Consider the following 25,698-nt stretch of genomic DNA (forward strand, 5'->3'; position numbering starts at 1 on the left):
CCCCGACCCCACATCTCCTGGCTTGGCTCCAAGTCACTGCTCCGCCCAGCAGCGCAAGAAGCCGGCGGAAGAAACAGACCCGAGACAGAGCCCGCAGCCGCCTGCGTGTCCCAGGGGGGACAGTGTAAGTGCTTTTTGCTCAGCTGTGTGCACGCCCCAGCCGCGAGACAGCGCTGGCCCTTTAACATCCACCTGCCCTGCAGGACCTGGTCCTCTGAGTGGTCCTGCCTGACACCTGCGGGCAAAGGAGCTCAGAGCCCACTGCGGGGTTCATAGCTGGGAAAGGGGGCTCAGCTCTGGAGCGCAAGTTTCAGCCTGTTTCCTATTGCGGCACAGGAAGGGGATGTTCAAGGTCTCCAGCTGAGGGCACCGGTGAGTAGCAGCCAGCTGGGTTCTGCAGGCCATGCTGGGGGCTGGAGCAGGGCGGAGGTGGGTGGCTTTGGCCCTGGAGATCCACCAGCCCTGCCCCTCCCTGCTCCATGGCTGGGAGGCGTGGGCAGGTCACCCAACAGCAGCCGTAGCACTGTCGGTCAATGAGCTTTGCAAACTATGCACAGAAGATTCACTGCAGCCAGGGCTAAGATGCGGCTACTCCTGGGGTTGGGGTGCAGCAGCTGTTTATACCGGGCTCTCTCATCCAGCACTGAGATGCAGTCACTTCTGCAGGTGAGCACAGATATTGCTAGTGAAAGAACCAGCCATGAAATGTAGCTGCCACTGAGAAGAGGTGCAACTGTTTATACAGGGATCACTCTCCAAACCCGGACATGCAGCCATCTCTGGGGAAGAACAGAGCACCTGTTTATATCAGGTTTGCTCCCTTTGCACAGAAATGTAACCAGCTCTGGGGCACCGCAGCTGTAAATACAGAAATCATCCACCCAGCACTGATGTGCAGCCATCTCTGGGGAGCAGCATGGCAACTGTTTACCTCAACATCTCTCCTTCAGCACTAAAATGCAGCCACCTATGCTGTCAGGTGTGGCAGCATTATACAGCAGGGGAGTCTCTGCTTATTGCTGAGCTGCAGCCATTGCTGGGGTGCAGTGCAGCAGCTGTTAATGCAGGGATCCCATCCCCACAGTGCTAGTGCTGGGCCAGAGGGCTGCAGGCAGACAGCAAATGGGGAAGAGAAATCTGACCAAAGCAGCGGCTGGGAGAAGGGACCGGTATGAGGTGGCAAAGCACTTTGCATCCTTTGCCTCAGCACCACTGGACTAGTGTGGGGCAAATCTGGATTACAGAGCAATTCAGTTCCCCAGGCGGCTATTTGTCAGGGGTGAGCCTAGGGGCCTGGAGCCCTGGCCATACACCCCAGCATTAGCAGAGCCAACAGTGCCATCATGAACCACGTAGTTTGTTTGCTGTTTCCTTCACATTCCTCTGGCTTCTTTCACCAACAGCTCCGCGATCAGTTACTGACTGAGCCCCACAACCCCCACCCCCAGTGGCGCAGGCAGAAGAGAACCCAGGAATCTGGGCTGCTGGTGTCCCACTGTTAGATCACAGGCCCTCTCCAGCACTGGGAGAGTTGTCAGAGTTTCTGCATGTGCTGTTAGAGAGGTTGGAGAGCTAGAGCAGGTGACTGGGGCTGGAGGGACATAAAGAGAAGCAGGGCAGGTGGGGACAGAAGGATGGATGGATATATCCATGTGTGGGTGGGAAGAGGGGTGGAAATAGAGTGTGCATGGAGGCAGATTGGTAGACGGGTCTTTACAGGGACTGAAGCAGTGTGAGCTGTCGGTATGCGGGGAGGGGGATAGCAATGGATGGGGAGGGACAGAACCAGGCAGAGCGATGTGCAGCGGTCTAGCTGGAGGGGGGTACAGGGACAGACAGAGCTGTGGGGTGGGTGGGTGGGTAGATGGGTGTGTTTCAGGGCCTTCACAGAGAGGTGGGTGTGTCAGAGGATACATGGACAGAAGGGTGGACAGACAGAGGAAGGATAAAAGAGGAGGCTGTGGTGAGTGAATAGACAGAGGGATGTATGGGGGTGGATGGATGGAGTGGTGGGAATGGGCAGGTATGAAGCAGTGTGGATGTGTTTGAATGAATGGATACAGCAGTGTGAATGGGGTTGGAGGGAGGGAGCAGTGTGGGTGGGGGTGGAGGGGTGGAGCGGTGCAGGAGGGATTGGAGGGAGGGGTGGAGTGGTGCAGGATGGAGCGGTGCAGGAGGGATTGGAGGGAGGGGTGCGGGATGGAGCGGTGCAGGAGGGATTGGAGGGAGGGACGGAGTGATGCGGGAGGGATGGAGCGGTGCAGGAGGGATTGGAGGGAGGGATGGAGTGATGCAGGGGGGATTGGAGGGAGGGGTGGAGCGGGGAGGGATGGAGCAGTGCAGGGGGGATTGGAGGGAGGGGTGGAGCGGGGAGGGATGGAGCAGTGCAGGAGGGATTGGAGGGAGGGGTGGAGCGGGGAGGGCTGGAGTGGTGCAGGAGGGATTGGAGGGAGGGATGGAGCAGTGCAGGAGGGATTGGAGGGAGGGATGGAGCAGTGCAGGAGGGATTGGAGGGAGGGATGGAGTGATGCAGGGGGGATTGGAGGGAGGGGTGGAGCGGGGAGGGATGGAGCAGTGCAGGAGGGATTGGAGGGAGGGGTGGAGCGGGGAGGGATGGAGCAGTGCAGGAGGGATTGGAGGGAGGGGTGGAGCGGGGAGGGCTGGAGTGGTGCAGGAGGGATTGGAGGGAGGGGTGGAGCAGTGCAGGAGGGATTGGAGGGAGGGATGGAGCAGTGCAGGATGGAGGGATGGAGCGGTGCAGGAGGGATCGGAGGGAGGGATGGAGCAGTGCAGGATGGAGGGGTGGAGTGGTGCAGGAGAGATCGGAGGGAGGGGTGGAGTGGTGCGGGATGGAGGGATGGAGCGGTGCAGGAGGGATCGGAGGGAGGGATGGAGCGGTGCAGGAGGGATCGGAGGGAGGGGTGGAGCGGGGAGGGATGGAGCGGTGCAGGAGAGATCGGAGGGAGGGATGGAGCGGGGAGGGATGGAACGGTGCAGGAGGGATCGGAGGGAGGGATGGAGCGGTGCAGGAGGGATCAGAGGGAGGGGTGGAGCGGGGAGGGATGGAGCGGTGCAGGAGGGATCGGAGGGAGGGATGGAGCGGGGAGGGATGGAACGGTGCAGGAGGGATCGGAGGGAGGGATGGAGCAGTGCAGGAGGGATGGAGCGGTGCAGGAGGGATCGGAGGGAGGGATGGAACGGTGCAGGAGGGATCGGAGGGAGGGGTGGAGCAGTGCAGGATGGAGGGGTGGAGCGGTGCAGGAGGGATTGGAGGGAGGGGTGGAGCGGTGCAGGATGGAGGGGTGGAGCGGTGCAGGAGGGATGGGAGGGAGGGGTGGAGCGGTGCAGGAGGGATTGGAGGGCGGGCTGGAGTGGTGCGGGATGGAGGGATGGAGCGGTGCAGGAGGGATCGGAGGGAGGAATGGAGTGGTGCGGGATGGAGCGGTGCAGGAGGGATCGGAGGGAGGGATAGGAGGGATGGAGTGATGCAGGAGGGATTGGAGGGGGGGTGGAGCGGGGAGGGGTGGAGTGGTGCAGGAGGGATCAGAGGGAGGGATGGAGTGGTGCGGGAGGGGTGGAGTGGTGCAGGAGGGATCAGAGGGAGGGATGGAGTGGTGCAGGAGGGATTGGAGGGAGGGATTGAGCGGTGCTGGAGGGATTGGAGGGAGGGGATGAGCGGTGCAGGTGGAGCTGGAGGGAGGGTGCATTGTGGGAGGGATTGGAAGGATGGATACAGCTGTGCGCATGGAGAGGGAGGGTGCAAGGAAGGACAGAGATTTTTGCAGTCTGGTAATTAGCCAGTGCCTTCATGTAACTATGTCCAGCTGCTGCAGCTAGTTGACTCACTCCAATGCCTTCTCTGGCCTGTCGCTCCCACTTTCCCCTCCCCGCTCCTGCTCAGATTGGCTCTTGGTGTGGGAGAGCCAAAGATACAGGCCGAACCCAGCCACCTTTCCCAGTGCCGACTGCAGGCTGCCTGGCCAGACCCTGCCGAGCGGCCCTGCCGACTCCGGTCTCGCACTGCACGCCTGGGAGCGTCTCTGCCTGCTGGCTGACCCCTTCCCGAAGTCTGAGCTCCCTGAGTCCCTCTCCCCCAGTTGGTGTGTGCCTGCAGCTGTTGCTGGCCCAGGGCTCTGGCGGGAGGAGCTGGTGAGCTCTGCTCCTGAGCCGCCTGCTCTAGCCATTCAGTGTTGCTCCTGCATTGACCGGCCTGGGTTTGCCGGGTAGCCTGTGCAGCCATATGGACCCGGGGCCTGATTGCTGCCTGACAGATGTCCAAGCTCCTTGGAGAGGTGGGGCTGGGTGGGGCCTTGTGAAGTCATGGAGCCCAGCCCCCTACACTGAGGCAGGACGCAGAAACCCAGAGCATCCCGGAGGTGTGTGTGTCCAGCCTGCTCTGTAAATCCTCCAGTGCGGGGATTGCAAGCCTGGGGCAGAGCTTCACTCCCTGGAAAGTGACCAGCTGTGCTCTGCTATTTGACCACCATATGCCTTGCTGCAGATGAAGCCCGGGGGTCCTTGTTCAACCTCCAGCAGACATGGAGAACAATTAATCCCCAGCCTTGTTATAATAGCCTGTAACATATATGAAACCACGTCTCAGACACCCCACCCCCCCGAGTCTGCTTTTCTCAAGGCTAAAGATGTGCAGGGGTTTTAACCTTTCCTCCTAGGTCAGATGGGTGAGTGGATGGAGAACGAGAGAGACAGGTTTGCATATGAATGGATGGGGATGTGGGTGGATGGATGGATGAAGAGAGAGATGGGTGTGGGTGTATGGACGGCTGGGGAGAGGGAGGTGGGGAGAGAGAGAGAGGGATGGATGGATGGATGAAGAGAGAGATGGGTATGGATGTATGGGTGGCTGGGGAGAGAGAGATGGATGGATGGGGATGTGGGTGGATGGATGGATGGATGAGGAGAGAGATGGATGATGGAGCCTGTTTATGGACAGAAAGCACAATGGGTGTGTATGGGGAGAGATACCTTGGATGCAGCTGGTAGGACAGATTACACACAGCTTGCATGGTGCAAGATGGCCTGTGCAGGGATGTCTAGATAGAGATGTATGGGAGTTGGTGGACAGATAGGTATGGGCTGGATGGCTAGAGAGGGGTGTTCCTGGAGAGGGATAGGTGGATGGGGAGAGAGAAGACGGGGTGCATGGGGCGGGATAGGTAGGTAGATAGATCGGTAGATGGCTGTGCGTGGGCATGGACAGGCAGGTGGGGTGTGTGGGAATAGAAATGGACAGGTGGAGTGGGAGAAGGGTGTGTGCGAGGACAGTGAGACCAAAGGGTGGACGTGGATGGACGTCTGGATGAAGGCGGGGGTGTATACCCACACAGGTAGGTGGGATGGGGAGAGCTGGCCAGGGCCAGGGCCGGATGCAGGGATGAGGCTGGCCAGGCAGGGCTAGGGATGGGTGCAGGGTGGACAGATGGAGCCATCTTGGCGAATGTTCTGAGGCCGTCCTGCAGACGGGCATTCCACCGCTGAGCCCCACCTTGCCCCTCTGGCAGGGTCTGTCTCCTTGTAGCATCCCCTGGACTCGGGCAGGTCCCTAGCACTGAGGGAGTGAGTAGGCAGGGTCGGGGGGGGCATGCAGTCCCTGAGGCTGTGCCACCCTTGCCAGCTTTGCAGAGGACCCCAGGAACTCACCGGGCTCTCACGGGCTCTCCAGCTGCTGCTGCGTCTTGGACTCTGAAGCGGCGGATGCCGACATGGTCTTCAGCAAACCAGGGTCAGCTCCCAAGGCCAGCCTGCCTCCCCCCATGTGGGGCCTCCACGCCCTTCTCTGGGTCACTTTGCTGACGTGCCTCTCAGCGGGCAGGACCCGGGTCTGCGGCAGGGAGGCCATCAGGATCCTGCAGAACATCACCAAGCTGCTGGTGAGTGGGGTGGGGTGTGGGGGTGGGGGGAAGGGGTTGGGGGAAGGGCGGAGCCTGCCCCCTGCCTGTGCGCCAGGGTGGCTGGCGTCCTGGAGCCATTGCTAACAGGAAGCATCAGGGGCCCCTCTGCCAGGAGGGGGGGCCAAGCAGGGCAAGGGCATGGAATGTGATGCACATCCTGGGCGCAGCCAAGACATGCTGGCACAGGACGGGTTACCGTGTTGCAGCCAGGGCTGAACCCAGCTTCCCAGCCACCTGGCAGCTCACCTTCTCTGCAGGTCTCCTCCCAGAGCTGGGAACACAACCAGGCAGACTGGCTCCTGGCCTCTTGCTTTAACCACTAGACCCCATGCCCCTCCTACAGCTGGGCCTGGACCCCAGGCTCTCAGCTTCACTACACCAGCTTTGGCACCAGCTCCTCTTTCCACCTTGTGTAACCCTCCCAAAACCTACTAGGTGTGGGTCACAGTCCCATGTAGTGGGGCTTAGACCACTTACAGAGAAAGAAGGAGTCTCCTCTCCCATGGGAGCTAAAAGCCAACAGGTTCTCCGCTCAGGCTGCAGAGCAGACTTCACTCTGCCTGGTCAGTGGGCTGAGTGCCTCTGGGTTATGCTAGGACAAGTCACAGCTTTGCCCTGTGCCTCAGTTTCCCCACCTGTAAACCAGGATTCACCATCTAGCCCTGCTATGGGGGCAGCTGGTGGCTTTCCAGGGCTCATTTAATCACAGACTGTCAAAGGCCCTGAGTCTGAAATGTCAGGGGACCGAGAGGTGCAAAGTGTTGGGCCCATTCCTCCATGCAGGGAACAGCCTCGGTTAGACCGAGCTGTATAATGGGTTGGTGATCCTGCGGCAGAGGTGTAACCAGAAGGAAGGGCTGGCTGCCTTGTCTACCCCGGGAAATTGACCAGAGCGGCTACAGTAGCAGATAAGAGGGGATTCTCTTCTGGACTAACTACTGTGCTTTCGAATCAGCTTCCCCCGGCTGTCCTTCCAATGAGCTTCATGCTGGAGGAGCAGCGGTGCTCTGTATGTCTAACGAGCCTGTCACACCCCTCTCCTCCTGACCTCATTGAATGCCTGTGAGATGGCTTCCTCTCTCTCCTGGAATGTGTATTGCAATGAATGGGCCAGCTGAGCAGCTCCCAGGTAGCCAAAGCCTCTGGACCCTGATCAGGCCACAGTTACATGCCCCAGGCATGGACACTGCCTGGGGTGGGATTTGAGCCTCCAGACAAGACCAAGTCATCTGTAGCCATAGGCCAGAAGGAGCAGGTCCTTAAAAGGGGAAGGAGGCAGGATCCTGGGGAGCGCCGTCATAAGACGGCACGTCCCCAGAAGGCCCTTCTCCCAGACTGTCTGGCCAGTGGTCCATGGCCTGTCCTAGGTGAGTCCAGATATCTCCAGTCCTGGGCCTGTCCTGGGAGCATGATTATGTGAATGTGGGACCCCCTTCCTATCCTTTTCTTGAGCTTAGTTATCGGTGTAATAAACGTGCTGCTTTCTGCCAAACCCTGGTGGGTCATTAGGGCCTCCCTAAGCTTAGACGCTGGCCCAGTTCCAGGCAACACCTCACACCCTAACCTGTGCTGCCGATCTCTTCCAGGGAGACACCGTGGATGGGATGCTGTACACGCCGGAAGATATCACAGTACGTATCCTCTCCAGTGGACCCCTTGAAGCCATCCACGCATGGGGTGTGATGTAGTGGGGGGGATGTGGCTCACAGGGTGTGTGGGGCTCCTGCTGAGGGTAACCTGGGCGACCAGGTGACCCCTCTGGGCTGCTGACAAAGGAGGAGGTGAAGCCTGAGGGGTTTGAATTGGCACTGGGAGTTGGGAAGCAGTGAGTCTGGGCTGGAAGAGAAAGAGACAAAGGAAGGGGCAAGGCCCCGGTTTGGGGGGCCCCTTGGGGCCTCCTCTCCCCAACATGGATTGGACTGACTGTCCCTGCCTGCTGCACTGACCTTCTGCACGATGCTGTGTCCTGTCAGCTAATAAACCCGCTGTTCTCCTGCTGAGCGAGAGCCCTGCCTGCAGACGGGGTGCAGAGCTTGAGAACCCCTGAACCGCATTACCTGGGGTAAGGGGTCCAACCCAGCAGGGGGTAGCTCTGTTCAAGGAGGTGAATTTCTGGCAGCGAGTGCGGCTTGGCGGTACGAAGAATGACAGTCATGCTTCTGACACAGGTCCCAGGTCACGGGGCAGTGGGACATGAGGCCTTTCTTCTCCAGGACTCTGGTTCTGATCTGTCCCCGTATCACAGGGATCGATGGCTTGCCAGTGGCACAGGTCACCCTGATGAGGCTCTTGGATGGGTTTAGAAAGCATGGGCGGGTTAGATTAGGGTGGCACCCAGACCCCTGCTGAGCTGGATGCTGCACGGCTATGGAGTAAGAGGAGGGATGGCCCAGGGGCTCTTACCCAGGACACCTGGGTTCAATTCCCAGCACTGCCAACATGTGCCTCAGTTTCCCCACCTGTAAAAAGGGGACAACAGTGTTCAGAAGAAGAGCACCTGTACTCCCCCTCCACCAAGGGCACCCGCTCCATTCTCCCAGCTCCTCAGCTGTAAGCAATGAGCTGGAGTGAAGACAAAGATGGAGGACCCTCAGGGCCCACGTGGAAGGAACTGCATTGTTCTCGCTCTGTGAACACGTGCCCAAGAGGGAGTTTCTCATGTGAACAAGCCACCTGTCCACAGATGACTCAGTCCTTTGTCGGCAGCAGCCATGGCTTACGCGCTGGTCTGAGCGGTCATAGTAACAGCAAAGATCCTCGGATGCAAACTGACATCCTGTAAGGTCCATTGTCTGCCAAGTCCTCTGATGTCCTTGACTTGTAACCCTTTCACAGTAGGTTGGCCAAATCTCCTGCTGTCCTCTTAGAGGCAACCACTTCAACTGCGAGCACAGAGCCAATATTTATAGCTTCAAATACAAAAAATGATACCTGCATAGGAGCTGCCTTAAGAGAATCGGTGACTCATAAGCTTTCTCGCAGGCATCTCCCTCGGCCCACTTTGCACAAGGTTTGGTGCATACGTAGAATAGTGGTTGCAACAATGTTTTGTATGGTCATCTCACAAATCGAATAGCATCCCAATGTATTTGGGCGGATCTAATGTTCTAGTGTACACCAGCCTCGGTTCCTGTCTCCCGCCTCGAGATGCCACCTATGATCCTATGGGACTGCAGAGACATTTGCATTTTAATTAGCATGGTCCTGTGACAGGGCAGTTGCCCAGCACTGATAGAGATGGGTTAAAAACAGCCCTGGAAGAGGGCTGTCCTGGGAACCAATCAGGGGAAGGATTGTGGCAGCCAATCAGAGCCCAAGAGGGCTGTATAAAAGAGATGGCTGGCCAAGGTGCCTATTTCAGACTGACGTTTGGCCCAGAGGTGAGGATCTAGATGAGGACTGAGGCCAGGTGGCTAGGCAGGCTTGGGGTTCCCTAGGAGGAAAGCACCCGAGGGTGTGGGGCACTGTGGTAGGGCAGTTCCTTGACGGAAGGGCTCTGGTATAAGATGGAGAACAAACAGATTAGCAACTGTGGGAGTGATGACTTCGTTGGGGGTGGTCCTGCGTTGGGCAGGGGTTGGATTAGATGATCTCTGCAGGTTCCCTTCCAGCCCTGGAATTCTATGATTCAGAAGGGGGCACTTTGGAGTCTGGAAGAGTTAATTCCTATGTGACCAGCAGGAGGTGCCATGGTGGGGAGTCCCGCCCGTTATAGGTCCCCTCAGATACATAAACATAATTCAAAATATTTCCTGCAGGAAATCACCATCTCTTCCCATGCAACATAGCCCTGTTTCACAGAGGTTGTGAGAATAACTATGCTCAGGTCTGTGAAGTTCTTGGTGACCCTATATAAGTATGGATATAGTCTCTGAGCTCAGAGAGCTTATGTCCTATATAGCAAAAGGGTTGGAGGGGAAAACGGAGGCATGGATTTTCCCAAGGTCACCCAGCTGGCCAATGGTAGTTGGGGAAAGAACCCAGGTGTCCAAGTCCAGAATTCTAGCCAGGGCGGGTTAGGACAAGCCTGGACATGGAAGAGATAGCAGTCAAGGCCCAGTTGATCTGATTTTGGGTGTCTGGCTGGAGGACGGTGGAAGGTCCACAGGGCTGAACAGACCCTGGTTCCCACGGCGAGCGCCCGGGCCATGGCTATTTAAGCAAGTTGCTGGGCTGGGATTGGGAGCGCCTGTGTTGTGACTGGTTCCTGGGGTGGGTGAGCCCTGTTCCCCTGCTGCTGGGCTCCCTGGGAAGATGCAGGGGGGCCTGGGATGGACCCTTCCCATGGTGTGCTGCTGTCCCAGCAGGTCTGCACGGTGGAGAACCTGAACTGCTTCCACACCGAGCTGCGGGTTATCTGGTGGGAGCACAGGGAGCACATCGAGAGCCTCTCCTTGCTGATCAGGCACCTGAGCCTGCTGGAGAAGCGCAAGCTGGAAGCCAAGAGCTGCCAGACGGCCCAGCCATGCCACCCCTGCGAGAGCCACCAGGAGCAGCCCGTTCCTCAGTTCCTGAGCAAACTCCTGGAGCAGCTGCAGTGGGAGTGCTGGATTCAGGGGAGCAACGTGCCCTCCTGTCCGTCCTGGCCTGGGTGAGCACAACCACACTGCCCACAGGCTGCTGGAACCCAGAGGGACCTGAGCTGGATCCCTATTTCCGGTGGGACACCCTTGGTGCAGGTGAGCGATTCCAGCATTTGCCCGAATATCAGGCTGCAAGAGGTGGGGTGGGGACTTGTGGACTTTTATACCCCAGTGCAGTGCCAGGGGGTACTGGGCTGTGGGGAGAAAGTGGGGCCAGTAGGGGGTGCTCTCCCCAACAGCGCTGACCTCAGTGCAGCACTAGGGGGCCCTGGGCTGTGGGGAGAAGGTGGGGGAGCAGGGGGCGCTATCCCCTGACAGTGCTGACTCTAGTAGGGCACTGGGCTGCAGGGAGAAGCGGGGACAGTAGGGGGCATGCTCCCCTGACAGTGCTGACCCCACTGCAGCGCTGGGGGTGCTGGGCTGCAGGGGTGGGGCAGTAAGGGGTGCTCTTTCCTGACCCAGAGCCCTAAGGGAGGCATTAGGATGCGCTGTGCTGCAGGGAGCAGCTCTTGTGATTCTTGGGGAAGGCCTAATTTACAAGTGGGATTTCTGGGGCCATTCTGGGTTCACTAAGGATGCTGCCATTATCACATGCCTGGCCCTGTGCTTTTCAAGCCTCTGCAATGTTTGTCTGGAAAATCCCCAGGATTGCTCTCGGGCCAGGCAGTCCCTTTCCTGGAAAAGTTGAAGGAAATTGATTTAACTTGGCTTTTCTTCCCCTTTGAGCAAGTTAGGATAGCAATCACCAGTTGGCCCTCGCTCTGCCATCCTGTTTGATATCACGCATGGAGGCAGCTAACGCAAACAAACAAATCTTTACACACATCTGTGGCTCACTTGCTTGCAACCAGTTCACTTCCTGGTGCGCTCCATTGCCAGGTCTCTTAAAGGTGCGATCCTGGACAGCAGGCTGCGTGTGCAGTTTTTTTGTCCACCCTATGTGAATTTGTATTGTCAAGCTGTTTTTTTAAAAACTCCATGTGCATTTCCTCGCTGTGAAGACCTACAGCACTGGGGGCGAAATGGGTCTGTTTGTTTAAACGGTTGTCACTTTTAGTGCAGCTCGGGTAACTGGATTGGTGTCAAAGGCTTTTTGAAAACTTGGCCAGTGCGGCGGGTATTGGAGCAGCAAGGCAGTTTTGGAGCGGATAGAGAATAGGGTTGCCAGTTTTTTGGGGAGGGTTTGTGGGACAGGCATCCCCACCTGCAGGACCCCAGCAGCCCTGTGGCTGGGAAGGTGCTGCCAGGCGGGGACATCCTGAACCCCAGCTGGATCCTAGTCGCAGGGCTGCCAGGGTTCCCACAGCTGTGGCTGACAGCGGGGCTCTGTACCCCATCCGGGTCCCAGCTGCAGGGCTGCCAGGGTTCCTCTTGGCTCACGGCTCACAGCCCCCAACCCCTGGCCAGAGTTTCAGCAGCTGGAGCTGCTAGCAGGGCTCTGTGCCCCAGCCATAGGACTGCCAGGGCCCCCATGCCCTCCTGACTGGGATTCCGTGTCTGGGAGCTGTCTGGGGCACAGAGCCCCAGGAGCAGCCCCAGCTGTGGGAATCTCGGGTGGGGCTGGGAATTTCCATGGCAAGTCCTGCATTTACATAAAAATGCTGCTGCAGGATATTTTTGCATAAATTTGGAACACAGGACTTGTCATGGAAATTCAGCACTGTCCTGCAGGTTGCAGGATGGCAGGCAACCCTAATGGAGAAATCACTTGGTACATGTTTTGCACAGCACTGGTCACCCCATTCCAAAAAAAATATTGCAGAATTAGGGTGTGTGTTCACTACTGGGTTTGATTTCGGGAGCCTAGTAGAGATGGATGAAATCAAACTATCGGGGTTGACTTGCCAGGAGTAAGGGCGGTCAATGGTATGGACCCAATGATCACTGTAGACCCCAAGAGGGCCCCAAAGACCACAGACCAGATGACGCTCAAAGGTGCCAGGCAGGCTTATTGTAAAGCTAAGGACAATAACAGTTGTCAGTTGACTATTGAACCACTGTGCATACGTATTTGCTACAATGGAGTGACTCAGTCAGTGGCAAATTTCCACTGCTCCCTGGGTCATACAAAGACTGTCTCCGCAAGACACCACTTTATATACGGGTACAAATAAATCACACTTCACTGCTGATGCATCCGGTTACTGTCTGCTGCATTGTCAGGTTACCACCCGTCACCCTGTACCTCGTGGTTTGATTAGATCCTCTCTATCTATCAGACTGTCCTTTTAGAACCTGGGTCTGTCTGTGAGGATTGGGTACTAAGATCTCTCTTAATGAGCTGGCGGCACCTTGTGAGTTCAACTTATGACCCGCATTGATTCTTGTTCTGCACCTGGGCTGATTACCTTTTCGTGTTTTGCACACTCAGCCCCGTCCGTGCCAAATTCTGTTGTCTGGGGCCTGCCTCTTGCTCACAGCTTACCTTTGCAAACATGGAGCAAAGCTTTGTCCATTTGTTAGCTAGGCCTCAGACTAGGTCTGTACTGCATGGACTTAAGCCTTCATCATACTGTAGTGGGAACGATCAAGGCCCCGGGATAGCTCCCAATAGCAAGAAGGAAGAGATTGGGCTTGTTACTTTAGAAAGATGAATCAAAGGGGAGCTGATTCCTTTGACTTAAGGACTGGGAGAGGGACAGTATTTTGAAGCTGCTTTTCCTCCTGCCTTGTAATAAAGGGCAGGGGACATTTAAGTGAAAATAAAGGTGGGAAGTTCAAAACCCACAATGCATTATTAGTCTGGGGAACTCTCTGCCACATGATTGTACTCAGGCTGGGAAGCAAGCAAGAGCGAAGAGCCTGAATAATTTATGTGACTAATGAGAATGGCCAGAGTTGTAGGAATTCCTGCTAACCCAAAGGCTGGCAGAGATATTGAACCTCCAGTTTCTAGGGGTGTAAGTCAATTTCTGATTATTTGGTCTCATCTGCTCTCTAATGTCGGGGGTGGGGAGAGCAGATGCGCTTCTGCGGGGTCCTCATGCTCCCTCTGAACCATCAGGTACTAAATGATGTTGCCGACAGGTTACTGGCCAAGCTGGGCCTCAGGTCTGATCTAGTCTTGCTGTTCCTAAGACAAGTGATTATCCATGAAGCCAACAGAGCTCATACTTATATAGGATCTGAGCTCATACTTTATAGATATATATGGAGCCTCAACACCCCTTGGAGGCAGGTGGGATGACCCCCATTTTACAGATGGGGAAAACTGAGGCACCAAGTGACCTGACTTGCTCTGGAAGTGTGAGGCAGAACTGGGAATGGATGTGATCCAGCACTTCAACCACAAGCCCATTGTCCCTCTGACAGCCACTGCAGCGTGTGAATCCTTTGGAGAAAAAGACCTACCTGCAGTTATTAGAGGTGACATGATCAGTTTGCATGCTACCAATGCGCTCATAGGCATCTCCCTCCAGGTGTCCTGGACCATAAACAACCCTGTCATGCCTGTGTGCCAGCAGACTGGCATCTGGGCTGTTGATGCAAGCTCTGCTCTGAGCATTTAGCCAACTGCAAAGCAGTGTAAGATACAGATTGAAAGATAATTGAAAACTCTGCCTGATTCATTCCCTCCCCTGCTTTGGCTTGTTTGCTTTGGCTTGTTTGCTTTGGCTGGCGGAGCTGCACCCTGGGCCAATCCTTGTCTCAGTCCCTACAGGCCCCAGGACCAAGCGGGTAGGGAAGAAGGTAAGAACTGGGAGGGAGGAGATCCCCAAGGATTTGAAGGATTTTGCTAAATGATCCTTCCCACGACAGAACTGCGATTAAAGTCACCAGCATCCAGCAACCTGGTCTGCACCTCGCTGAGATGAGTCAAGGCAGTTTGTGCCTCTCTGAGCCAGCTGCAGACTCTCAGCATGGTAGCACTGCATCTTACACATAGGAATGGACAGACTGGGTCAGACCAAAGGTCCATCCAGCCCAGGATCCTGTCTGCCACCAGTGGCCAATGCCGTGTGCCTCAGAGGGAGTGAACCGAACAAGTAACCATCCAGTGATTGCCCCATTCCCAGCTCCCAACAGAGGCTAGGGACCTGTGCCTGCCCAGCCTGGCTAACAGCCATTGATGGATCCAACCTCCATGAATTTATCGAGCTCTTTTTTTCAACCCTGTTAACGTCCTGGCCTTCACAACATCCTCTGGCCAGGAGTTCCACAGGCCGACCGTGTCCTGCATGAAGAAAAATCCCTTGTCATTTTGAAACCTGCTAATCATTAACTTAATTTGTGACCCCTAATTCTTATGTTTTATGGGAACAAGTACATCACTTTGTTCACTTTTCCCATACCAGTCGTGACTTTATAGACTTCTATCATATCCCCCCTTAGTCTCCTCTTTTCTAAGATGAAAAATCTGTCTTTCTAGTTTCTCTTCATATAGGAGCCATTCCAAATGCCTGATCATTTTTATTGCCCTTTTTAGACCTTTTCCACCGTCAATATCTTTAGAGATGAGGTGAGCACATCTATACGCAGTGCTCAGATATGGATTTATAGAGGCACTAAGATATTCTGTCTTATTTGCTGTCCCTTTTTAAATGATTCCTAACATTCTGATTGCTTTTTTGACTGCTGCTGCTGCTGCATATTGGGTGGATGCTTTCAGAGAACTATACACAACAACTCCAAGATTATAGAATACTAGGACTGGAAGGGACCTTGAGAGGTCATAGAGTCCTGCCCAGGACATCCCTGTTAGGCATTTATCTAACCTGCTCTTAAATATCTCCCCAGATGGAGATTCCACAACCTCCCTAGGCAATTTATTCCAGTGTTTGACCACCCTGACAGTTAGGAACTTTTTCCTAATGGCCAACCTAAGCTGACCTTGCTGCAGTTTAAGCCCATTGCCTCTTGCTCTATCCTCAGAGGCCAAGAAGAGCAAGTTTTGTCCCTCCTCCTTATGACTCCCTTTTAGATACCTGAAAACCGCTATCATGCTCCCCCTCAATCTTTTTTCCAAACTAAACAAGCCCAGTTTTTTCAGCCTTTCTTCATAGGTCATGCTCTGTAGACTTTTGATAACGGTTGCTGCTCTTTTGTGCAGCCTTTCCAGTTTCTTCACATCTTTCTTGAAATGTGATGCCCAGAACGGGACACAATGCTCCAACTCTGTCTTGAGTAGCTATAGCTAAATTAGCCCCGATCATTTTGTAAGTACAGTTGGGATTTTTCTAATGTGCATTACTTTACATTTATCAACATTAATATTCATTTGCTCTTTTGTGAGATCTTTTGGAAGCTCATCAGTCTGCTTTTGCTAATTATCTTAAGCAATTTACTATCATCAGCAAATTTTGCCCCCTCACTGTTTAACCCTTTCACCACATCATTTACAAACAGGTTGAATGAGACTGGCCCCAGCACAGGCGCTTAAGGACACCCCTAGTTACCACTCTCCATTCGGAAAATTTACCATTTATTCCTACCCTTTGTTTCCTGTCTTTTAACCAGCTCTCAATCCATGAGAGGCCCTTCCCTCTTATCCCATGACAACTTACTTTACTTAAGAGCCTTGGTAAGGTACCTTATCAAAGACTTTCTGGAAATATAAGGACATTATATCCATTGGGTACCCCTTGTCCCACATGCTTATTGACCCCCCTCAAAGAAATCTAATCCATTAGCAAAGCATAATTTCTCTTACCATGTTGCCTTTTGCCTAACAAATTGTTATGTATGTGTCTGACAATTTATTCGTTACTGTAGTTTCAACTAATTTGCCTGGTATGGATGTTAAACTTATTGGTCTGTAATAGCCAGGATAAACTCTAGAGCATTTTTAAAATATTGGCATCACGTGAGCTATCTTCCGGTCATCAGGTACAGAAGCTGATTTAGAGGATAGGTTATAAACCCGCTAATAGCTTTGCAAATTCACATCTGAGTTCTTTTAGAACTCTTGGTTGAAAGCCGTTTGGTCCCGGTGACTTGTTACTATTAAGTTTATCAGTTGATTCCAAAACCACCTTTAGTGACACCTCGATCTGGGATAATTCCTCAGATTTGTCACCTGAAAATAATATCTCAGGTTTGGGCATCTCCTTAACATCCTCAGCTGTGAAGACTGAAGCAAAGAATTCATTTAGTTTCTTTGCAATGGCCTTATCTTTGAGTGCCTCCTTAGCATCATGATCATCAATTGGCCCCACTGATGGTTTTGCAGGGTTCCTGCTTCTAATGTACTTAAAAAAACACTTTTAGTCTTTAGCTAGCCATTCTTCAAACTCCTTTTGTGGCTTTTCTTATGTTTTTACACTTGATAGAGTTTATGCTCATTTCTGTTTTCCTCACTGGGATTGAACTTCACTTTTTAAATGACGCCTTTTTGTGTCACACTGCTTTTTACCTTGGAAGCAACCCCTGGCACCTCACTCTACGCCAGTCGAGTGCAGTGGCTTAATACCGGTAACTGCTGCTTCCCGTGTTGTCACTGCTCAAAGCGATGCTGGAGTGTCCTCTCCAGGGTGCAGGGCTGGGCGAGTAAGTTTGAAGAACCAGCTGATGTCCAGCAGCAGGTTCCTCCTCTCCATGCCGCTGATGTAATCCAAGGGAAAGACAAAAGCCAGTACAGCTTGGCACCAATGTCATCGCAGGAGCTGCCAGAGTGAGATTGAGCACAACCTCAAACTGCCCTTAGGGGCTCCATCTCCGGCTTTTTCCTTGGGGTTTACTCCCGAAGCCTTCCCATGACTAGGTATCGCCGCAAGGCAGCAGAGGTTTTAAATCAGTTTCCTTCTCCTAGGTGGGCGGCCTTCCCAGGCTGATGAGCCCCGTCTGCCCAAAACAACTGGTTTTGGTGGGAGAGGTCTTCGGATCTCATTGGGCAGCTACTGCCTGCCTTAGGCTGGGCAGCCCTCAGCCAAGTAGGTGCTGCCTCGCAACAGTCCACTTGCTCCACTGGGTGTGTGGGGCTTAGGGAATCGCCGACAGGTGGATTGTTAACCTTATACTAGGCAAAACAAACAAGCAACAAAATAATCCAGCCTGCGGGCTGGGCACATGGAATGTAAGGACCATGACTCTGGGCCTTACAGAAGACCTACAGAGCATTAGTAAGCCCCAGAAGACAGCAATCATTCTCAACGAGCTGAGAAGACTGCGGATGGACATCCTGGCCCTCCAGGAAACAAGGCTATCATCCTCTGGATGCCTCAGGGAGAAGGATTTTTCCTTTTTTTGGCATGGGAAGCCTCCAGAAGAGAACAGGGAACACGGTGTTGGCTTCGCAGTCAGAAACAGCCTAGTTGGCTCAGTCATACCACCAAATGTGGGAACTGAGAGAATGCTGAAAATCCAGCAAATCCAGCTTCAAACATCAGTCGGTAGGGTCAACATCTTCAGCGTCTATGCGCCTACTTTAACTTCTGCCCAGGAAGTTAAGGAGAAGTTCTATGATGAGCTTAGCATTGCCATCAGTGAGGTACCTTCCCATGAGCCGCTATTCATCTTTGGTGACTTCAACGCCAGAGTTGGCAGCGACCACCACAGCTGGCCATCCTGTCTGGGACAGTTTGGAACAGGGAAGATGAATGAAAATGGACAGCGCCTCCTTGAACTCTGCTCCCAACATGACCTCTGCATAACCAATACCTTCTTCAACGTCAAACCTCAGCACGAAGTTTTGTGGCAACACCCAAGATCGAAACATTGGCACCAGCTTGACCTCGTCCTCACCAAACGCAGCCGTTTAGGTAATGTCAGGGTGGCACGTAGCTACCACAGCGCAGACTGTGACACTGACGATTTGCTCATGTGTAGTAAGGTGCACATCCAGCTGCGAAGATTATTTCGCTCCAAAAAGGAAGGGAGGTCGCGCATTGACGCTGGCAAGACTCGTGACCCTTCAAAAGTATGTGAGTTTGTCCAAGCACTTGAAGAGGCCTTGCCCCACCCGGACGACACTGATATCGGCAAGAGATGGGAACAGCTACGGGACGCTATCTATAATACTGCGATATCTACCTTTGGGAAGAAGACAGTCAAGCCTGCTGATTGGTTTGAAGCCCACACTGAAGTGCTGACGCCCCTGATTGAGAAGAAGAGACAGGCACTGGCTGCATATAGGTCCTCTCCCAGTGAGGTGAACCTGCAGGCGCCCCGGTCTGCTTGGAGTCAAGTGCAACAGTTTGCTTGGCCGTGTGCCAATGATTACTGGCTCCAAGATTCAGCAGGCCACGGACACTGGTAACATGCGAGGAATGTACGATGGGATCAAGCAGGCCATCAGTCCATCACAAAGGAAGACTGCCCCACTTAAGTCAGCCACAGGTGAGGTCTTGAAGGACAGAACCAAGCAGATGGAACGCTGGGTGGAACACTAGTCACAGTTGTACACCAGAGAGACCGTAGTTACAGAGAGAGTCCTGAATGCCATCAAGCCTCTGCCCGCCATGACCGAACTCGATGCTGAGCCCACCTTGGAGGAACTCAGCAATGCACTAAAAGCACTCTCTTCTGGAAAAGCCCCAGGGAAAGATGGTATTCCCTCAGAAATCCTCAAATGCACTAATGGTACCCTAGTTTCAGAGCTTCATGGAATACTTTGCCAATGCTGGAGAGAAGGCAGCGTACCGCAAGCTATGAGGGATGCTAACATCGTTACTGTCTACAAGAACAAGGGTGACAACAGCGATTGTAACAACTATCGCCGCATCTCCCTTCTCAGTACCGTGGGGAAGCTATTTGCAAGTGTTGTTCTGAAGAGGCTCAATGCTCTTGCGGAGAGAGTCTACCCTGAGTCTCAGTGTGGGTTCAGAGCTGAACGGTCCACCATAGACATGGTTTTCTCTGTTAAGCAACTACAAGAAAAGTGCAGGGAGCAGAACAAACTTCTGTATGTTGCCTTCATCGACCTGACCGAGGCATTTGACCTAGTCAGCAGAAAAGGTCTGTTCGCAATTCTGGCTAAGATCGGCTGTCCCCCAACTCTGCTCAGCATTATTAGGGCCTTCCATGAAGGCATGGAAGGGACCGTCGTATATGATGGATCCACATCCGAACCCTTTGAGATTCTCAGCAGAGTGAAGCAGGGGTGGGTGCTGGCTCCAACACTGTTCGGCATCTTCTTTGCAGTTTTGCTGAAATATGCCTTCGGAACTGCTACAGAGGTCATCTCTTTCCGCACGAGAACGAACGGCAACCTCTTCAAACTGTTGAGGCTTGCAGCGAAGACCAGGGTGCTTACAAAGCATCTAAGGGAGTTCCTTTTTGCTGACGATGCAGCTATTGCTGCTCACACTCAGCAGGAACTGCAGTCACTCATAACTCGCTTTGCGGATGCATACGTGGAATTTGGCCTCACAATCAGCTTAAAGGAGACCCAGGTGATGGGCCGAAACATGGGTGACGAGCCATCTATCAGCGTGCTAGACTATGAACTGGAAGTCGTCCATGAGTTCGTGTACTTGACAGCGAGATCAGCAAGCACATTGGAAAAGCCACCACAACGTTCTCCAGGCTGATGAAGAGAGTATGTGCCAACAATAAGCTCACTGTACACACCAAGGTGCAGGTCTGCACAGCCTGTGTTTTGAGCACACTGCTGTACGTCAGTGAAACATGAACTTTGTGCTCAAAACAAGAGCAGCGGCTCAACACATTCCACATGCGCTGCCTTAGGCGCATACTCGGTATCTCACGGCAGCACAAGGTCCCCAATAGCGCAGTGTTTGAGGGGGCAGGCGCCGCCTCCCTGTTCACCCTTCTCAAACAGAGGCGTATGCGCTGGCTGGGCCACGTCTCACTCATGACGGATGGCCGAATACCGAAGGACCTCGTTGTCGGCAAACTGGCATCTGGAAAGAGGCCGAAAGGGCGACCTAAATTACGCTACAAGGACCCATGCAAGCGTGACCTCAGCACTCTATCAGTGTGAACACCTGGCATTCGCTCGCCTCAGACAGGCACGCCTGGAAACAGGAAGTGAAGGAAGCTCTTGTTACGTATGAAACTACCTTGGTGAAGGAAGCGGAAGACAGGAGAGCCCTCAGGAAGATCCGTGCCCGTGATACCAGAGTGACATCTGCCTACTGCCACTCCCGGATTGGATTGGACAGCCACAGAAGACGCTGCTCGAATCAGTCCAACTGGGGTGCAAACCCATGATCCCTCGGGATCGAAGGATGTCTACTACTACTACTACTACTGCTTTTTACCTGGTTGTTAAGCCACAGTGGCACTTTTTGGTTGTTTTGTCAATTTGGGGTATGGATTTAAGTTGGGCCTCTTATGGTATCTTTGAAAAGTGTCCATGCAGCTTGCAGGAATTTTGCTTTTGGCTCTGTACCTTTTTAATTTCTGTTTACCTATCCTCCTCTTTTTTGTGTAGTTCCCCTTTCTGAAATTGAATGCCACAGTGTTGGGCTGCTGAGGCATTTTCCCCACCACAGGGATGTTAAATCTTTTATTACATTGTGGTCACTATTTCCAAGAGGTCCAGTTAGGATTAAATCAAGAATAGCTTTTCCCCTTGTGAGTTCCAGAACCAGATGCTCCGAAAAGCCATCATTTAAGGTATCAAGAAATTTGATCTCTGCATGCCATTCTGAGGTGACAGGTACCTGGTCAACTTGGGGATAGTTGAAAACCCTGATGATTATTTTTATTTTGATAGCCTCTCTGATCTCCCTTAGCATTTCATAGTCACTATCACTGTCCTGGTAAAGTGGTTGAGAATATATACCTACTGCTATATTTCTATTGGCGTATGGAAATACTATCCATAGAGATTCTATGGAATAGTTTGGTTCATTTTAAGATTTTTTTTTTTTTAAACTTCACTGAATTCTACATCAGTAGTTGGCCATGCCCCCGGGGAAGCAAGACCAGAACTCACGGGTGTAATCCACCAAAATGGACACTAAGGTGATAGGAGGAACACCTTCCAACTCCAGGGAGGGAGAAGGTCTAGAACAGGCTCTCGGGGAGGCTGTGTAATACCTGGCAGTGGAGGTTTTGCCAGGCCTAGTCCAGGATTATTTGATCCCTCCACTGAGACCTGATCAAATAACCCTAGACTGGCCCTGGATGCAATGACTGCTTGAGGGCCTGTCCAGCCTGACATTTCTGATACCTTCTGAATGTGATCCTGGTGGAATCTTTGCACCCAGAAAGGCCTTGATACTACTCTTCTCTCCCCGCCTCATTTTCATCCACCCCAGTGCCCTGCATCTTCCCTCTGGCTCATGGTTCTGAGCATCTTGGTGCCACCTGCATCTTTCACATCATCAGACTGGTCCTACTGCTTCAGACCAATTGTCTGTCTGTCGTGCCAGCAGTGTTCCTTGGAAGTTGAGCTCGTGGGCAGCCACCCAACAGTTTCAAATGCTGCCCAGCTGATTAGCAGAATGCCCACAGCCGGCAGCATGTGTCTATTGGTGGTGCATGTCTGCACATAACAAAATTTATTCTGCCCCAATGGGAAAAATTAGAGGGAACTCTGAGTGCCACCATCCTGTCTTCTGGCAGTGTCAGACGCTTCAGAGGTAATGAACAGAATAAGGCAATTAACAAGTGATCCACCCTGGTCAGCCAATCCCAGCCCCTGGTGCTCAAAAGGTTAGGGACCCCCAGAGTAAGGGGTTACATCTTGGCTAATAGTCATCAAGGTACTCACCCTCCCAGAACTCATCTCGTTCTTTTCCCCAACTAAGTGTGTCCACCTGTATCTGATAATTCAGTTATTTTTGTCCTTCTCAGCATCTCCCTGGCAAGGGGATCCACAGGTTGATTTTGTCGGGTGAAGTTCTTCCTTTGTTTTAAAACTGCTCTTAATTTTCCTAGGTGACCCCGGGTGCTTGCCCAATGCAAAGGGGTAACTGACACTTCTGCATTCACTCTCGCCACACTGTGGAGGATTTCACATTCCTCTGGTCTATCCCTCCCTCGTCATTGTCTCGTTTCTAAGCTGAACTGTAGTATTCTCTTGTAGGGAAGCTGTTCCATATAACAAACCCTTTCTGCTCCCCCTTTCTTCACCTTTTCCATTTCTAATGCATCTTTTTTGAGACTGTGACAATCAACCCAGCAAGCAGCATTCAAGGTGGGGGCGTACCACAGATGTACATGGTGGCATGATATTTTTCTCTCATCTATCCCTTTCTTAATGGTTCCTAAGCCTGTTTTGCTTTTTTGACTGCCCTGCATGTTGAGCAGATGCTCTCCAAGAACCCGATCCCAAGAGCAGTTCTCCAGTGTTAACAGCTAGTTTAGACCCCATCGTTTTGTAGGAATAGTTGGGAGGATAGGCTTCGATGGGTGTGCCTTTGCGTGTGTGAATGCTGAATTGCACCTGCTGTTTTGCTGCCAGTTGCCCAGTGTTGTGAGAGTCCTTTGTAACTCTCTGTAGGCAGCTTGTGGACTTAACTGCCTTGAGTAACTTTTATATAGGCTCAGACTTTGCTAGCTCACAGTTTACCTCTTTTTTTTTTTTTTTTAAAAGATCATTTAGGACTATATTGAACACCCCTTGTGCCAGTACAGACCCTTTGGGGCTCCTGCTACATACTTCTTCTCTCCACTCTGAAAACTAACCATTTTATTCCCATGCTTTATTTCCTGTCTTTTAACCAGCTACTGATCCATGAGAGGGCCTGCCCTGTTATCCCATGCTCAAGAGCCTCTGGTGAAGACTTGTCAATGGTTTCTGAACCTCCAAGTACACTCTGACGGGGTTCAACAAGCATGTGGCAAAGAATTCTAATAGATTGGGGAGGAGTGATTTTTTTTCCTTTACAAAAGCTGCATTGATTCTTCCCAAGTGTACTGTATTCATCTGATAATTCTGTTCTTTATGCTGATTTCACCCAATTTACCTGGTACTGAGGTTAAGCTTGATGGCCTGTAATAGCTAATGTGATGCTGTTTTTTTGTGCGCTAAAAGGCTCTGGAGGCAGTCATCTTGTACAGAGTCTGAGTTCAGTGGTAGGTCACATGTCACAGGCAATAGTTCTGCAATTTCACATTTCAATTCCCTCCATCCCAAGTGGAATCAGCTGTCCACCCTGGACATCTGCCCACGAGACCAGCGTTCCCTTATATTTTTTCCATCCATGTGCAGAATAAATTTTATGTGCAGATGTGCACCATGCTGATGGCTGGGGGTGTTCTGCTAATCAGCTGGGTGGTACCTGAATCTCTCCTGGGTGGCTGCCCAAGTGCTCAGCTTCCAGGGAACTCTGCCCCCATCCCACACTCTGCTTCTCCATCGTTGTGGAGTCCTGGCCCATATGTTTCAGAGGTGGACAAAACCGTAGGTGGGGTGGCAGGAGGAGAGTGCGGGCATTGACTTTCTGGGAAGAAATTCTCCAAGGCTGTGTCTACACTATAAAATAACTTTGAAGTACCAGACTTTGAAGTCTACACACACCCTACTTTGAAATTAAACTTGGAAGTAGGGCACTAGTCCATTCCTGGGAGTGGGGGTAAGGACTTTGAAGGTGGGCTCCCTTACTTTGAAGTAAGGGAAAATGTGTAGTAGCTTGCAGAGCATCTTTGAAGTAGCCCCTAACTTTGAACTAACTTCCAAGTTAGTTCCTAATGTAGATGCACCCTAAGAGCTCTTTCCAGAGAAACCATTGGCCTTGCGTGCCAGCCACACTGGTGAGGGGCAGCCCCAGCTGTGCCTTCATTCATCCGTGGAAAAGATGTGCCAGTGCTCTCAAGGGTTATTCTATGGAGGCAGTGAAAGGTGGGCAGTGGGGCTCGTAGGTCTAGGGTGGCAGCTACTGTTTCTTTAAGGACAATTTGCCTTTATATTCAAGTGCCTGACCAAGTTCCCTTTGTTTTTCCAGATGAAAGAGTGACTGAAGGACAGCAAGGAAGGGATGGACCAGCAGAGATTCCCTGCTGCCTTGTATTCCAGTCCACACCAGTCGGTGCTGGGAGATGGAGAAGCAAGACAAGAGACCTCTGTTAGGCTGATGACCAGAAAGCCAGGTCCAGCACCACTGTGGGGGGATGGCTGGCAAGCGACCGGGATTCACTGAACTTGTCCAGCTGGGTTGGATCCTTAGGCAGGTACCGACAGGGTGTGATGTGAACATTCCGGTGCCCCCCAGCTGGGCTGGCGCACCAACCCGACAGGCTCAGATCCAAGCAGCTTTGTAAACTGGGGGGGGCAAGCTATAGCCTGCCGCAAAGCAGCTGTGTGGGAGAAGGAGCTGAAATAAACCAACTTGAGTCTTCCCGGGCAGAGCACAAAAGGATAAAGTCTAAACTAGCACAAGAATCGAGCCTAGGGGAGCTTGCCAAACTTAAACCTCCGCTTACAAGCAGAGCCGTCCCACACCTGGGGCAGCCCCCGCCCTGGCCCCATGCTGTGTGGGCTCTGCAGGGGCCAAGGGTGGCCTGTGAAATAACTGGGGAGGGGCAGTGGCAGCTATGGGAAGGGGAGCGACCCAGCTGCAGTCTGCCTCATGTTGTCATCTCTCAGCTGGGTCACAGTGCTGCCTGCTGCTTGGGGAGTGGGAAATCCCTCTTGCTGGTGCCAGGCTCTCTGGTAATCCCCTGGATCACGTGCTTCAGTGGAAGGGGTTGGACTAGCCTTCCCCCCAGCCTTCATGTTTACTATGGCAGTGAGAAGTGGAACAAGGGGGAGGGAGCAGGCTGGGACCAGGTTACTCCTCTTCCTGGAGCTGCAGTTGTTGTAGGGGGGGAGTCCTGGCCCCAGCCCACCCTGGTGAAATCCCCTAGGTGGTGACCCTCAGAGGAGTGGGGCTTGGAGAAGGGGGTGCAAAGGGGGGAGCAGGGGTGGCGAGAGGCAGCATGGGGCAGAGAAGGGGGTGGGGTTTGGGGAAGGCGGGGGCTGGGTGGGATCAGAGCAGGAGTCGGGGGGGGGGGGGGGTTTACCCGGAGCCCCCTGCACCCCTGTCCCTGTGAAATTTTTCCATCTGCATGCAGAATAAATTTTGTATGCACTGAGGCATGTGTGGATGTGCACCGCCACTAGAGAGACACGCTGCCGGCTGTGGGCGCTCTGCTCATCAGCTTGGCAGCATTTGAATCTCACCTGGGTGACCTGCCAAGCGGTCAGCTTCCAGGGAACACTGCTTGGACCCCCCCGCCTCCAAGGGATGGGGCCCCGGTTACAGCAGCCCAGACCAACCAATAGGGCCATGCTCTAAGATCTCTCATGCAACTGCATTATGCCGCTGGCAGAGAGCTCTCCCGGCAGCCAGCTGGATGAGCAGCAGAACGCT

General features: G+C 53.1%; 1 protein-coding gene across 1 annotated transcript; it reads left to right on the forward strand.

The window, feature by feature from the left end:
* LOC142024399 (interleukin-15-like) lies at window positions 1-25,245 on the forward strand. The gene is made up of 5 exons (XM_075016364.1): window positions 1-124; window positions 5,684-5,891; window positions 7,499-7,543; window positions 10,220-10,591; window positions 24,292-25,245. The coding sequence occupies exons 2-4, from the start codon at window positions 5,724-5,726 to the stop codon at window positions 10,505-10,507; spliced, it is 501 nt and encodes a 166-aa protein (XP_074872465.1). The 5' UTR covers window positions 1-124; window positions 5,684-5,723; the 3' UTR covers window positions 10,508-10,591; window positions 24,292-25,245.
* The last annotated feature ends 453 nt before the right edge of the window (window positions 25,246-25,698 follow it).

The sequence above is a fragment of the Carettochelys insculpta genome, chromosome 22 (assembly GCF_033958435.1).
Source record: "Carettochelys insculpta isolate YL-2023 chromosome 22, ASM3395843v1, whole genome shotgun sequence".
Classification (NCBI taxonomy): domain Eukaryota; kingdom Metazoa; phylum Chordata; order Testudines; family Carettochelyidae; genus Carettochelys; species Carettochelys insculpta.